Source organism: Callospermophilus lateralis, chromosome 3 (genome assembly GCF_048772815.1).
Source record: "Callospermophilus lateralis isolate mCalLat2 chromosome 3, mCalLat2.hap1, whole genome shotgun sequence".
In the NCBI taxonomy this organism is placed as follows: domain Eukaryota; kingdom Metazoa; phylum Chordata; class Mammalia; order Rodentia; family Sciuridae; genus Callospermophilus; species Callospermophilus lateralis.
In genome coordinates, this window is record NC_135307.1 from 109,157,244 (window position 1) to 109,171,997 (window position 14,754).

Here is a 14,754-nt window from a genome sequence, read left to right on the forward strand (position 1 = left end):
ACAGATGAAAGGACCCAGCAGCTCTGAATTTTCCAAGGGTCAAGGAGCCCCTGGGCTAAGTCCTTGAGAGATATCCCCCCACCCCCCCACCCATCCACACAGGCGAGGCAATGCTAGCTGAGGGTCACTTGAGCCTGGCAAACAGGGCGGATGCTGGGAGAGGCCAAGAGGAGGACTAGGCGAGGGAGCCCAGGTTGTTTAAGTGCATTCCCAAAATGGGTGGACGGTGATCCAAAATGATTTCAAGTGATCCAGACACATTTTTTATTTGAATAGTTATATATTTATTTTTATGACTACCTTCTATTTATGGCATTTGTTGCTGGCTTTCCATTTCATTGCAGTGAGATAGTGGGGCTTTTGTTGTTTTGGGGTTTTTTTTTTTTTTTTGGTGCTAAGGATTAACCCCCAGCTTTGTGCGTACCAAGCACCATGCTCTACTGCTGAGCTGCGCCCCAACCCAATAAAGTTCTGTTTTTGTTTTTTCTTTCTCTCTCTCTCTCTCTCTCTCTCTCTCTCTCTCTCTCCTCCCCCCACCCTACCCTGCCCGTGGCACTGGGGATGGAACTCTGAACACTTTTATTTTTTATTTTGAGACAGGGTCTCGCTAAGTTGTCCAGGCTGGCTTTAAACCTTGCGATCCTTAAGCCTCAGCCTCCTGAGTAGCTGGAATTACAGGTCACACCACTACACCTGGTTTGATAATGTTCTGTTAATATGTGTTAAAATTACAAGAGAGAGAGAGAGAGATGATGTAAAGAAAAGTGTTAAATGGCTGTGGAAGTGGCAGAAGGATGGCCAAAATTACGAAGGTGGCTATGAATGCCAGGCGTTTGGAGAACACTGCTCTCATTGATTACTGGTTCCCATGGAAGGTTTGCCTTCCATAGGTATGTATCAGGGAATTGCCTTGGGGGCTAGTCTTCACTATCACTTCCAAAAGTATGCACACCTACCCTGACAGAGTATGTCTATTAACTGCACATGTGCACACCCCACTCCACATATATGGTCTCCTTCAAACTGCTGGGTCAAGTGTTTGAATAGCATATTTCTACATGCACTATATCTGGGCACGTGTAAAAATACATACCTTGGGCATAATCCAGCTGCTGTTTTAGACATTTCTTTATTCCCCCACACAATGTGCTGGGACATGTAAGCCTGGCTTATTTATAGATGAGGATCACTTTTCAGAGGACCTGGGGGCAAACACTCCCCGAGTCCAGGACCTGGCAGCTCCAGCCTCATGGGTGAGATCTGTGGCTTCATGGGATTAGGTCTGAATTAGACATTGGGAAGGTGGTCTGAACCCTACTGATTTGCTGAGAAATTTTGCTTGGAGCCACATTGAGACAACCGATCTCTCACCCCACCCATAGCACAAACTTCTTCAGACCCCGCATTCCCCACCCTACCACCAAATCACACCCAGGAGAGGTCTGTGTCATCCTCACCAGAGCTCAGGAGTCTGACACTCTGGGGACTAGTTGTGTGACTTGGGTCAAGTGACTTCTGTTTCAGTTCTCTCCTTTTAACATTTTAGACAGAATTCTCTACCATATCCATACCCACAAATCCTAAAGGATGTTCATTATGTTAAGTGAAAAAACTTTTGTTTTGAGACTGAACAAAGAACCCAGTATGTACAATATAATTCAAAAATTTAAAAATAATATTTACAAACACATAAGAAAAAAGTCCAGAAGGACAGACATGAAAACTATCAATAAGGGAACGGAGGCGCTGCTCAGGAGAGCTCATGGGAGGCCCTGGGTTCCACCTCAGCACCAAAAACAAACAGCTAACAATGGTTTTCTACAAATGATAAGATAATGGATAATTTTTTCTACTTTTTTTTTTTCTTTTTTCCCCCCTGTATCGGAGATTGAATTCATTTAACTGCTCAGCCACATCCCCAGCCCGTTTTATTTTTTATTTTGAGAAAGGGTCTTGCTAAATTCCTTAGAATCTAGATAAATTGCTGAGGCTGACTTTGAACTTGCAATCCTCCTGCCTCAGCCTTCTGAGCCTTTTCTACCTCTTTGGTTCTATGAATTTTAAAATGCATCTGCTAGAATAGAAATTAAAAGTAAATAGAGAAAAACTGAAAAATTAGAAATACCTTGAAAGATAATGGGAAGAAAAAAAATAAGAAAACATGCAAAACATAGCACAGAGCCTGGACCAAGGGAAGCTCTCATTAAGTGGGGCCTGTGCTGATGGTGTGGGGGATGTTGCTGCTCTCCCACCCTCTCAGGGGAGTAGGCTCTCGATTGGTTCTTGCTTGCCCAGCTCATCTGCCTGGAATTGATGTTCTACAAAGACACACTTTGGGAAACCATGATCTAAAATGAACCCCCTTTTGTGCTGGGGGTATGGCTCGAGTAGTAGCGCGCTCGCCTAGCATGCGTGAGGCACTGGGTTCAATCCTCAGTACCACATAAAGATAAAATAAAGATATTGTGTCCATCTAAAGCTAAAAAATAAATATTAAAAAAATAAAATAAATGAACCCCCTTTTCTTTCCCATTTGTTTCATAGGCAGGGAAAACAAGGCTGGCAAGATTTGACAGGCTAAGGAGTGGTGGGCTCTAAGCCATCCTAAGAATCTCTTATAGCCTGACCTCTTACCCTTCTTCTGTAACTTTGCCCTCACAAATATCCTGTAGTTCTTCTACCCAGGAGTCTCTCCTGTACCTTCTACCACTACTGGAGAGATTTTTTATTCAGCCTCAGGGCCCTGAGTGAAAAACCAACATTCTGCCAACGTCTCACAGTATGGCCTTGGACAGACCACAGCTCTTCTGGACCTCAGTCTCCTCAACAGAGCCACGGTCAGACTAATGTGCTCTGATGGATTCTTGTTGACTTGGTGAGTAGCTTTCCTCCCAGGGAGCAAAAACTTCTTGTCTAACTTCTCTTTAAGATCAGCAGAGGGCTGAGGTTGTGATTCAGCAGTAGAGTGCTCACGTAGCACGTGTGAGGCCCTGGGTTCGATTCTCAGCACCGCGTACATATAAATAAGTAAATAAAATAAAGGTCCATCAATAATTTAAAAATATATATTTAAAAAAAAAAAAAGGCCAGCAGAGCGCTAGGAGTTGGGAACTGGGACCACATTGGCACTAAGAATCCCAGTTCTGAGCCCATCTTGGAGTCCTGTCTGTCCTGCCCATGGGAACCCATTCCCACAGGGACCCATTCCCACGGGACACTCACCGAGGCTCCTCAGGCAATGTCACCTGGTCCTTCTCCCAAGTAATGACCGGGTCTGGCAGCCCTTGAATGTGGCACTCAAAGCGAGCTGTCCCATTCTCTTCCACCATCTGAGGCTCCGGGTGCACAGAGAAGTCCTCGAGCACTGGAGATGAGGACAGTGAGACATGGGCAGAGACAGGACAGGAGCATGGGGGGGCACACCACAGTGGGCACAGTGAACTCACACAGAGTCATGGAAACGCATAGCACAACAAATTCAGACGAGGGGAGATAGCTGGGGAGATAGCTGGACAGAGGTAACCAATGGATAAAAAGTGGTGACTATTGGTCAGATGCTGCTGGCAGGATGAATTTCAAGGTCCCCTTGAAATGGCATCTCCATGGCATCACCATGATGGTTACACTACAGTAAGATGCACTCCTCTTTTGGCCCCCAAATTATTTGCTACTGAGTTGTGGTTCCTGAGCACCCAAGAGCAGGGTAGGAGGGCAACAGAGCTCCATATACGCTGCCCGCTGTGTGGGGGACTCCTAGAGGGGCACCGTTGGACCTGTGACCTCCCCCAAGCCTCTCGACAGACTTTCTGGACGACAGCACAACTCCACGCTCAGAGGGCAAGAAAAGGAGGAACACAGAAGTGGAGAAGAGGAGGGAAGGAAGACTGAACAGGGAGGGGGTAAGAATACCAGGAAGGGACACTGAGCAGGAAGAGAGGCAGGGGACGGGGGAGTGGGCTGGGGAGATAGGCATTTGTGCAAGTAACCAACTCAGATCCCACATCCCACACTACAGGTTGCCTGGGCATCAGCTCCAGCCCCCAGATGCAAGTACTTACTGGCAAGCTTGACCACAGCGGCCTGGCTGGCCACCACTCCAAGGGGACCATGGGCCAGGCAGGAATAGCTGCCTTCAATGACTGCCAAGGCCTCAGAGGCTGCCTCGTCACTGTCATCAGGTGCTAGTGGCTGGGACAGCCACAGGGAGCCATTGGGTAGTAGGTGCAGGTGATCAAGCTCCGGCAGGGCATCTCCATCCTTGCTCCACGTCACCCTGGTGGGGGGTCCAGCAGCAGCAGCCCCCAGACTGCAGTCCAGCACTACAGCCTGCTCTGGGCCCAAGATCACACGCAGCGGCCCCACGTCACAGCTCAGCTCTACAGTTGACTCCTGGGGCAACAGCAACTCTCCTGCACAGAGGAGGAGACACAGGGGCTATCAGCATGGTTCTTCCCCATTCCCAGTCTCTGCTCCAGAGCCACCACCCAGGAGTTAGGTCCAACCACTAAGAAAGAGATCTCCTGGAAAGACTTGGACCTGGACCTGGCTCTTCCCTTGCTCCCAGTGATTCTGGGAAACTGCTGTACTTCTCTGTGCCCAGCTTCCCGACTGTTTACCTTCTTCACCCACCAAAAGGTCCAGTTCACAGCAGCATCACACACAGTAGCCAAATGCTCCCGCCCCATGAACAGGTACACCTATTACTCAGCCGGGAAAAGGAAGGAGGTACTGATATTTGTGTCGATGTGGATGAACCTTGAAAACTTCATGCCACGTGAAAGACGCGAGTCACAAAATGCCACATGCTGCATGATCTCATTTCCATGAAATGCCCATAATAGGCAAATCCATAAAGACAGAGAATAAAGTAATGGTTCCCATGGGCTGTGGGCAGAGAAGAATGGGGAGTGGCTGCTAATGAGCATGAGGTTTCTTTGGGGGCAGTGAAAATGTTCTAGAACGAGATAGCTGCCAACACTGTACAACCTAGTCAATATGCTAAAAACCATGGACTTATACACTGTATGTGGTGAATTTTGTGGTGTGTGATTTATACCTTGATTAAAACAAAACAATACAAAACCTTCTTCGTAGGGCTGCTGTGAGCATTAAATGAGATGGTGTGTGAGAAGAGTGCAGCATGGCCAGGCACAGAGTGGAACCCAGCAGTTCATGTTGACCACTACTATCCCACCAAAAATATGCCAAGGGCTAGAAAATTATTGTAGCCAGGAAATATTTAAACTGTATTCAGAGGGCTGGGGATGTGGCTCAAGCGGTAGTGCGCTCGCGTGGCATGCGTGTGGCCCGGGTTCGATCCTCAGCACCACATACAAACAAAGATGTTGTGTCCGCCAAAAACTAAAAAATAAATACTAAAAAAATTCTAAAAAAAACAAAACAAAACAAAAAAACTGTATTCAGAGTACTTAAGTAAGTGAGTGAGAACATGTGAATCCATATATATATTGAATAAACAACATAAAAATAAGTCCCAGTTGGTTTGTGGAGCCTTCTGGATGAAAGAAAGTCAGAATCCCCTTCTTCCCTACAACAGACAGGTGAGCAGCCCTGCTGGGAAAACTAAGTGCTCCCTGTCCATCCAGGTAGGGGCGAGGCTCTAGCTAGACTCCAAGCAAGCCCACAGGAGGCTCCCGCAGCTCTTTCCAGGCCTCTTCAGCTCTGGAGGCTTCTTCCTGAGGCTAATGTCTGCAAGGACACACAGGAGGCTGGAGTCAAGACCTGGGTCTCCTGACCCAGGCCCCAGAAAAGCCTGCAGCCCCCAACATTGCCCTTACCAAAGGGAAGAGGGAGGGAATAATGCAGGAAGGAAGTGCCACCCCAGGGTCAAGGCAAAAACCACAAAAGGCAACTCAACCAACATTTCAGCAAGGCCCCGTCACCATTTCTCTGTAAAATGGTTGGTACCTTCCAGAAGGTTGACTCGCTGTCTTCCTGTCCCATAAGAATTCAAGATCCCTTCTTATCCTCTGGCCTGACTTTTCATTTCAGGACAGAATGCACGTCTGAGAGTAAACCGGAGGCACAGGTGAGGACCATCGCCCATACTCATTATAAGGCAGATTGGGACTGACAGTGCCACATGCAGGACAAAGCATGATGGCTACAGAATCAGAAGACCATTAGTTCTAGACCTAGGTCTCTCACAGTCTACTGTGTGGCCTAAACACACGCACATTCGGTCTGTCTTTCAACACTTAGATCCTTATAGTATGTTTCCAGCCTCCCTTTCCACAACCTCCAAAGAGGAGCAAGGCCAAGGGGAGGAGTCCTGACTCCCTGAGATAAGGGAACTAGGGCAGAATCCAGGGTCCCGACACTCCAGTGTGAAGTACTGAAGGTCAAGAAGTTCCTGTGCAAACGACTACCTCTCTTAATCCATCAGAGAAGTTCTGCTGGACATGTCCAGCTGCACAGCTGGCCTCAGGACTGGTGGGTGCAGGGAGGGAGAAGGCAGCACCTGCCCTTGCACGGAGTTTCCATTCTAAATGAAGAAAGCAAACAGGCATTCAGAGCAGTCACGTGATGGTGGTGGCAAGACCACTGACCTTGGGGCAGAAGATAAAGATTACAGTCTTGCTGCACTACCTATCAGCTGTGTGACAAGCCACTTAACCTCTCCGGGACTGTCTCCACGTGTGTAAAATGAAAATGACACTGAGAGCCTGTGAGAATTAAACGAGATGATATATGTCAGGGCTCCGGCCAGAGCCAACGGCCATCACTCCAGGAACGGGAGCTCATTCTTTAAGTGCACTTTCTCCGCTGTAAAGGTTGCAGGAATGCTGACTGCTGTACTCAACACTCCGATCTTTCTATCTCTAAGGCCCTGAATTTCCTGACTCAAACACGGGGTTGGAGGAAGGCGAGCCCGGGCTCTCAGCCCAGTGGCTTCAAAATGCCCTGTTCCAGCCGCTGAGCAGTTGGTTTGGGTTTCAGGGGAGAAAAAAGCCCCACATGACATGAATCCCTGGGCCCTCGGGCAGCCTCCCCGCCCCCTAAAGTACGTCCAGGGCTTGGAAAATCCCCTGCCGTGCTGAACAAACAATGTGAACAGTTGGGGCCCTGAGCAGCTGCTGGGTATGTCAGCAGCCTGGGCTCTGGCGGGCAGGACGGCGGCCAGAGGGGCTGGCGGCTGGCTGGGGAGCCCAGAGGAGGCTCCGATTCCCTTCCTGAATATTCATGGATCGGCAGATGTCTGGCTTCCCCGCCTCTGAGGAAGCACAGCAAGGCAAAACAGGGAAACCAGCAGAGATGGAGATGCAGAGAACAGGGGGTCCCCCTCAGAGAGCAGCAGTGCTGTGCCAGGATCCCAAGATGACCCATTTTAGTGGAAATGCCTGTGAAATCTGAGGATCCTCATTCAACAAGTGGGGAACTTGAGGCCAGAGGTGTGTGAGGATGGTGTCTCATATCTCTGGGAGGCAAGAGTCCGGGTGAATTTCCTTTTTTTTTTTTTTTTGGACACCATATATTGAGCTCAGGAACATTCAACCAATGAGCCACACATCCCCCCTTTATTTAGAGACAGGGTCTCACTGAGTTGCTTAGCGCCTGCCCTTGCTTAGGCTAGTTGTGAACTCTCCATCCTCCTGCTTCAGCCTCCTGAGCTGAGGGGCTGGGATTACAGGCGTGTGCCACTGTGCTCAGCCTTTCTTTGACTTTCTGGAGATGAACCCAGCATTGCACCGACACTTGCTCCTGAGTAAGAGGTTTTTCTCTGCCTCAGTGCCCCACCTGACTACTGTGCCTCAGACTGGTACTTTGGGGACTCCACCCACACTGCCAGCCTCTCTGTGAGGCTGCGCCTGCTTTCCCCAATTGCAGTTTTTCTTGAGTCTCACATCAAAGGCCACTTGAAGGTCCCCTGCCTATTTTCCTCTTGCCTAAACAAACACGGGATGTGATGGGACAAACTTTGACTTTGGAGTTAGACTCTGGCTCTAGGTCCAGTCATTGCAATGTTGCATGATCTTGGATCAGTTTCTTTCCTCTATTCAGCTTCAGTTTCCTCAACTTAAAATGGGGAGTCTCCAAATTTCTCAAACATTTTCATCAAATTCTCCTAACAGCAGAGAAGGTACATATGAGGTACCCTGTTTGCCTGAAATGTTTTTATTTTTAAACTTCTAGTACACTGTCCATTCTTTTCTACAAAGCAGCAATGTTTTGTTTTGGTTTGGTTTTTTCAGTACTAGGGATTGAACTCAGGGCATTCAACCACTGGACCACATCCCCAGCTCTTTTTGTATTTTATTTATTTATTTATTTAGTTGAAGATGGACACAATACCTTTATTTTATTTTATTTATTTTTATGTGTTGCTGAGAATCAAACCTGGTGCCTCACCCATGCTAGGCAAGTGCGGTACCACTGAGCTACAACCCCAGCCCTCTTTTTGTATTTTATTTAGAGACAGGGTCTCACTGAGTTGCTTAGGACCTTGATAATTGATGAGGCCGGCTTTGAACTAGAGATCCTCCTGCCTCAGGTTCCCAAGCTGCTGGGATTACAGACGTGTGCCATCTCGCCCAGCTGCAATGTTAATATAAATGTGGTTCCTTCACCATCAAATCTTTGTTTTAAGGCTAACCACATTGTAATTTATTTTTTAAATTTTGTATTGGTACATCATAGTTATATATAATACTGCATACAATCTTTTCATAAAAGTGATGCTCTTTGGAGCAGACCTTGTTTGTCTAGCTACCCCTTTCCTGCCACCACCACCACCACCATTGCACTGCAGGGCAGACCCCTAAAGCCCCTCCCACAGGATTTTGAGCGGTCCCTCCCAGGCCTGGGTCTGACACACCATGCCTACCAGAACTGGGGCCAGTTCTCTGCCTGGAAGGGGCCTCCCTCCCCCACAATCCCTTCTCCTTAATCTTTTCTGTGACACCTGGTGAGACCCAGAGTCTCTGCATTTGGGAACCCCAGAGCCATTTCTCAGTCTCTTTTTTTTTTTGACACATTATTTTACCCACTTATACTGGTTTTATGAAGCTAATTAGAACTCAGACAGAAAGGAGATTTGCTGCCATGCCCAGGGCCAGCTCAGTACCCTTTGGTGGGCTGAAGGGAGCCCAGGGTGAGTTCCAGCCTCCAGGGGAAGGGGGTGGGAGAGGGGATCAAAACCAAGTCCCTCTCTCCATTAGGCCCAGAAATTGCCAAACATCGGTTCCTTGCCACTTCTAAGTTTCAGGACCCAACAAATTTGCAGCTTGTTTTCCTCAGGGCAGTTCTCCAGGACACCACCACTGCTCTCTCCTCCCAGGGGACACAAGTCAGTTTCTTCCAGAGTCTGAGCCTCTCCCTTACCCGCCACCGGCCCTCCCCTCCCCGCACTAAGCCCTGCCCACCAACAGCTGGAAGGAGAGTTGGGGCGTTGCCTGGGACACAAGGAAGGCCTTGACCCTCCCTCTGGAGTGGAGAGGCTCAGCGTCAGCAGCAAACCACACCGGGGCTTGGCCTGCCTACCTCCTGCTCCCCTGAGACTCCCACCAGTCCTCCGCCATACATAGCAAACCACTTTCAGTTCCATGTGCCATAGGCGCTCTTCCCTTTCCCTGGAACCTGGTGTGACACCCTGTCTGATTTTGATACCTCTTCTTTCTCCACCCCACAGAATGCTGGGCATCTGCATCACGGTAGTCATTGCTCTAGGATTTTTTTTTTTTCTTTTTTTTTTTTTTTGGTGGTGCTGGGGATTGAACCTAGGGCCTTGTGCATGCGAGACAAGCACTCTACCAACTGAGCTACATCCTCAGTCCCTTGGTCTAGATTTTTGACTTGTCTTTTTCTCCAGTTAGGCAACAGACTCATGATTGCTTTCTAGCCAGCTGTGTACCACTTTAGTGTCTAGAACAGAGCCTGACACATAGAAGGTGCTCAATACACATAACTTGAATGGATGGGTGGGCATGCAGAGTCACTTGAAAAAATGAGACGAAAAGCCCGTCATGCTTTTCCAAGCCTCAGTCTTCTTATCTGTAAAAATAATAACAACTCCCTTAGGGTTAGGGGTGATGAAAATAATACTTCTGGAAACTCCTGAGCATACCACACAACACCTACTAGACACCTAACAAAATGCTTCAAAAGCACATAGAACAGCAAATGCACACTGAAAGAAACTCTACCTAAATCTTACCAGGGCTAGGAGTTCATTAGCTTCCCTGTTCTCCTGTTATATGGCTCAATGGTTAAAAATATCTTTCTCCTGCACCCACCTGTGTCTCCCAGTATGCTCTCTGCTCACTCATCAGAACTCCGTCCTCCAAACTATGTGACAAGGTAATGAGCCCCTTATCAAATCATCCAGGAGTCTTGGGTCTGCACCTGAGAGAGAGATTATTGATCTTCCGCTTCCCTGACTCCAAGGATTCCACCATCCTCCAAATCCAAAGGATGCCTGAGCCCCAGCATTAAAGAAGCTGGCAGCTCTGCTGGCTCAGAAACAGCATGTGGGTCCTTCTTCCCCAACTTCTAGCTTCGGTCACCCACCTCTGACCAGGGTAGGGTCCTATCTCTCAGGGCCACTCTTACTCCTCCTGTTCTCCTGGATACCGGGAGCCCCCAGGCCTGTCTAGCAATGACATCTGTTTTGCATCTGGAATTCTATGTCAAGACTGGTTGCTCTACCTCAGAGACACTGGAGGGAACCGAAAGAGTTTGAGGGGTGAGACAAGGAAAAGGGTGGATCCCAGATTGACTGAATATGAGAACAGGGCAAGCCTGAAGCTGATAACTTCTCATTTGGTGGAGAGAAGAGAGAAGTGCAAAGAGGGTGAACTTGGGTATGTTTTGTTCCAAATCCCTGGAAAGGGTGGCTGCTCTGGCCTTACAGTACAATGTCCAAGAGCCAGGAGACTGGTTCTAGCCCCAGTTCAGTCTCTAATTATGTAACTTTGGGAATTATTCCATTCTCATCTGTAAAATGGGTTTATGCTAAAATTATTCCTAGGTCTCTTTCAGTGCTGATATTCTGTATGCTCTAATTGTGAGATCCCTTAACTTTAAGAGAAAAGACAGGAAATATTAATTTTCACATAAATGTGCTATTAACTAGGCGATGAAAGCGCTTGAAGGTTTCGATAACTTCTGGATAAGATTCACTATTAAGAGAAGTTCCCAATGTTTGACCTGACTCCTAACCTCAAAGATGGTATTTAGAGAGGGCCACCCCAACTGACTGAGACTGGCCTCTGAGCCTAGAAATGGATGGGAGGGAAGGCGGTATTCCCAGGTGAAGAGAATGCTCCCATATCCTTGGGTCCTCCTGTTGTTATTCACACCCCAAAGTCTAACTTGGGTGGAAAGGGGAGTCCCACTTCTTTCATGTGGTGAAAAAGCCCAGCTTTCCATCACTGTCCCCAAGCAAGAGTTCCTTTCCTAAAAAATGTTTGTATGGTCTCCAATCCCTGACTCAAGGACAATGCTGACAAGAAGAGGGGCAGTCACTGTCATAATCCTGTCCCATGGTGGGGTGGCTGATCAGTCTATTATTTTTTATTTTCCTCTTCCTTACTCCCTACAAACTTAATCTATCCTAGTCCTCCTGATTCCATTTCCTTAATATCTCTAGGATCCAGTCACTCTGGCCACCCCAACTGCTACTTTGCAAGTTGCCACCATCCTTTCTTTTGGATTACTACTACAGCCTCCCAAGAAGCTGGAGCTTCCTGCCTCCAGGCCTGTCCAATCAATTCTCCACACTGGCTGGAGTGAGCCGATGCAAAGCTGAGCCCAGGATTCACCAGGGACTTTCAGGCTAGAAACTGTGGCAGAGCTGACACTGCCCTTTGTGAGCTGAGTCTGGCTGCCCTCTTCAGCCTCCTCTCCAGATACTCCTGATCCCTGGCCCATCCCACTCCTACCTGCCTAACTCCCACAACTTGCATTCTCAATTTCAGCGGAATTTAGCTTCATTCAATGATCTAAACTCAATCACCTCTGAGTATTTATTTGCACATGCTGTTCTCTGGAAAACTTTCTTGTCATCATTATCCTTGCACAGGACTGGCTCCCCCTCTGTTCAGTCTTATTATTCACCACTTTCTCCAGGAAGCCTTTCCTGACTTTCCCAGACTGGCTTAGGAGCCTCTTTTCTGCAATGTATTTGTCAGTTGTCTTCCTCCACCCCACAACTGAAAACTCCCCACTAGGGACTTGGTCTGACTTTTTATTTACTATATTCTAGGCACATGTTAGCCTATACAAATTGTTCAGTAAATACTGTGGAACGAATGAATGACTTTGGTCCAGATTAGGGTGGTTAATCAGAACTCTATAGACGTGTCCCCAGGCCTGTTGGGCTTTGCACACTCAAAGGAGGGGGGGCCAGGGCAAGCAGAGTAGATGTTGTACCAGGTCAGAGCGCAGGCAGCTTGGGCCCTCTCCCGCCTTGTGCACTCAGGAGCCAGGAGAGGCCAGGTCTCCAAAGGGAAGCTAAGCCCCTTGCCAGAGGCCCCAACGGTATTCCATAAAGTGTGGGTGCAATTCCCAACCCTGATCCCTCTTTGCTGGGTAACACTAAGTTCGTTCCTGGAGCTCTTGGAAAGGAAGGGCGGGAGAAGGGGCAAAACTATTTTTTAATCCTCTGGGCTCGGGAAGACAGAAGCCTCTCTGACACTTCCTGGCCGCTTTCACCTGACAGAACTCCGGGGGCCCCCAGCTTCCGCTGCCCGAGCCAAGGCGTCCAGCCCAGTCCACAGTCCAGGCTGGAAAGGGGCGTGTCTTTGTACGGAGAGAAGGGGTCCCAACAGTTCCTTAAACTTTCCCACCCGCGGTTTTCCTGGAGATGGGCTTGGGGTTGGCCAGGCTGAGGCTCCTTCCCCCGCGACATCGCCCTCCCTGCCTCTCTCCCACGTGGCCTGGCTGAGTCTCTCTGGAAAGCCGCAGCAGCTGGAGAGAAATCCCCCTCCCCACCCCCACCGACAAGTCCCTCCCCGACTCTCCCCGGACACCTCCTCAGCTCCCCCCTCCACAGGGAAGGCAAGAAGTAGGCGAACAAAGCGGGCAGCCCATCCCCCTCCCAGCCCTACCACCTACCGTCCCGTGGGCCGCCCAACAGACGCACAACCCACCGAAAGCTAGAGGCTGTGGGTAGAAGGAGCCCTGGCCACACACACTTGGGGGTTCCGTCACCCCCTCCCCAGCCCTCTCTCCAGCTTCGGCAACTGTGGCTTCTGGCCCTACCCCTACCTCGCCCTGGGTGGGGAACTGGAGGAGGCCTTGCTGACCTCGTCCACGCTTTCCTGGTCGGCCCTTTGGGGGTGGGGCAGGCATGACACGCGTCCCATCCTGAGAGTGTTGGAAACGTCCATGAAAGCAACTGGTTTCCTGCCCCATCCCCCAATCCACTCCAGGTCACAGGTTTGGGGGAGCAAGACCTCCACCCCCACCCCCAACTGGCCCTAGGGACCACACCCACTGGGCAAAGTTGAGTGTTTTGTCACCGTCTTCCTCAGTCAATCTGGAATCTACTGCTGTCCCCCCAAACACGGACAAGGACACTCCCCAAAAGCCAAGGCCAAAATATTAGCTCAGCCCCATAAACACAGTTACACACGCACTCGACACAAATGGAGGTGCACGCACACACTCCCACTCCCCTCCTCTTTCTCACACACCTTCAGCCCGGAGACACATGCGGGCACAGCAGAGCATGCCCTGAGCGAGCCACCGACACCACAGCCGCTCGCGCCACGGATGCCGCGCTGCGACCATGGCACGCACTGCGGACACGTACGCCAGTAGGACACCCCTCAGTCACACACACACACACACACACACACACACACACACACACACACAACTCCAGACTCTGCGAACCAAGGACACACACTCCCTGCGGACAAGAACGCTCCGCTAACGACCCCCGGCCGCGTCCCGCAGTCCCCACGCGCAGGCATAACAGGCACAAGGACTCGCGACCACGGCCCCAGCACTCACTCGGACCGGGGACGCACGCCAGCCCCACAGCCCAGCGCAGCCCTGGGCGCGGGCGCACCGACCCACCGCAGCCACTCCCGCCACTGCCGCGGCGCCCGCCCTTACCGCGCGCGGCCAGCAGGCAGAAGGTCAGCGCGATGAGCCCGCGGCCGCGGCCAGCGTCCCCCCGCGCCATGGGGCCGGGTCGGGCCGCCGCCGCCGCCGCCTCCCGGCGCCTCGACCGCTGCCGCGGGGGGAGGGCGCGCCGGGCGTCAGTGGCCCGGGGAGGCGCGGCGCCGCGGGCGGGGGCGCGGCCTCGGGGGCCCGGGCCCGAGCGGGGGCCGGGGCCGCTGCCGCCTCGCCCGCCCCTCCATCGCCATCTTGGGCGAGCGGCCCAGGCGGGGGCGCCCAGTGAGGGCGGCCGCCGGAGTCCCACTGGGACCCTGCGCTGCGCGGGATCGCTGCTCTGGCAGGGTCTGGGCTCCAGTACCTCGCCTTCTCCCGGTCTCCTGGGGCCCCTCTGAGGCCGCTTGTTTTGGGGTCTGTTTATCTCTTAGTCTCCCTGCCTCTGGGTCTCCGGGTCTCTGCCTCGGTGTCTCCATCTCTTTTCCCTATCACTGCCTCAGGGTCTCCTTCATCTCTGTTCCAGGCTCAATGGAGGCAGATGCAAGACTTTGGTCTCAGTCTAGATGGCCCTCTTTTGCCACCGAGCTCTGTCCATTCCATTCCAGCTTAGGTCCTGGCCTGAATCCTGTTTCACTTCTTCACATGCCGCATCAACAGACCCACTGAGGACAG

At 50.7% G+C, this 14,754-nt stretch overlaps 1 protein-coding gene across 1 annotated transcript in view; it reads right to left on the reverse strand.

Annotated features, from left to right (window-relative positions):
- Positions 1-14,186, reverse strand: part of Igdcc4 (immunoglobulin superfamily DCC subclass member 4) — a 37,599-nt gene extending 23,413 nt beyond the window's left edge. Inside the window, exons 1-3 of the mRNA XM_076850953.2 lie at positions 14,083-14,186; positions 4,059-4,409; positions 3,223-3,364 (exon numbers count right to left, since the gene is read on the reverse strand). Coding sequence (XP_076707068.2) covers positions 3,223-3,364; positions 4,059-4,409; positions 14,083-14,152 — 563 coding nt within the window. The 5' untranslated portion in view covers positions 14,153-14,186. The remainder of the gene's footprint in view (positions 1-3,222; positions 3,365-4,058; positions 4,410-14,082) is intronic.
- Positions 14,187-14,754: the final 568 nt, after the last annotated feature.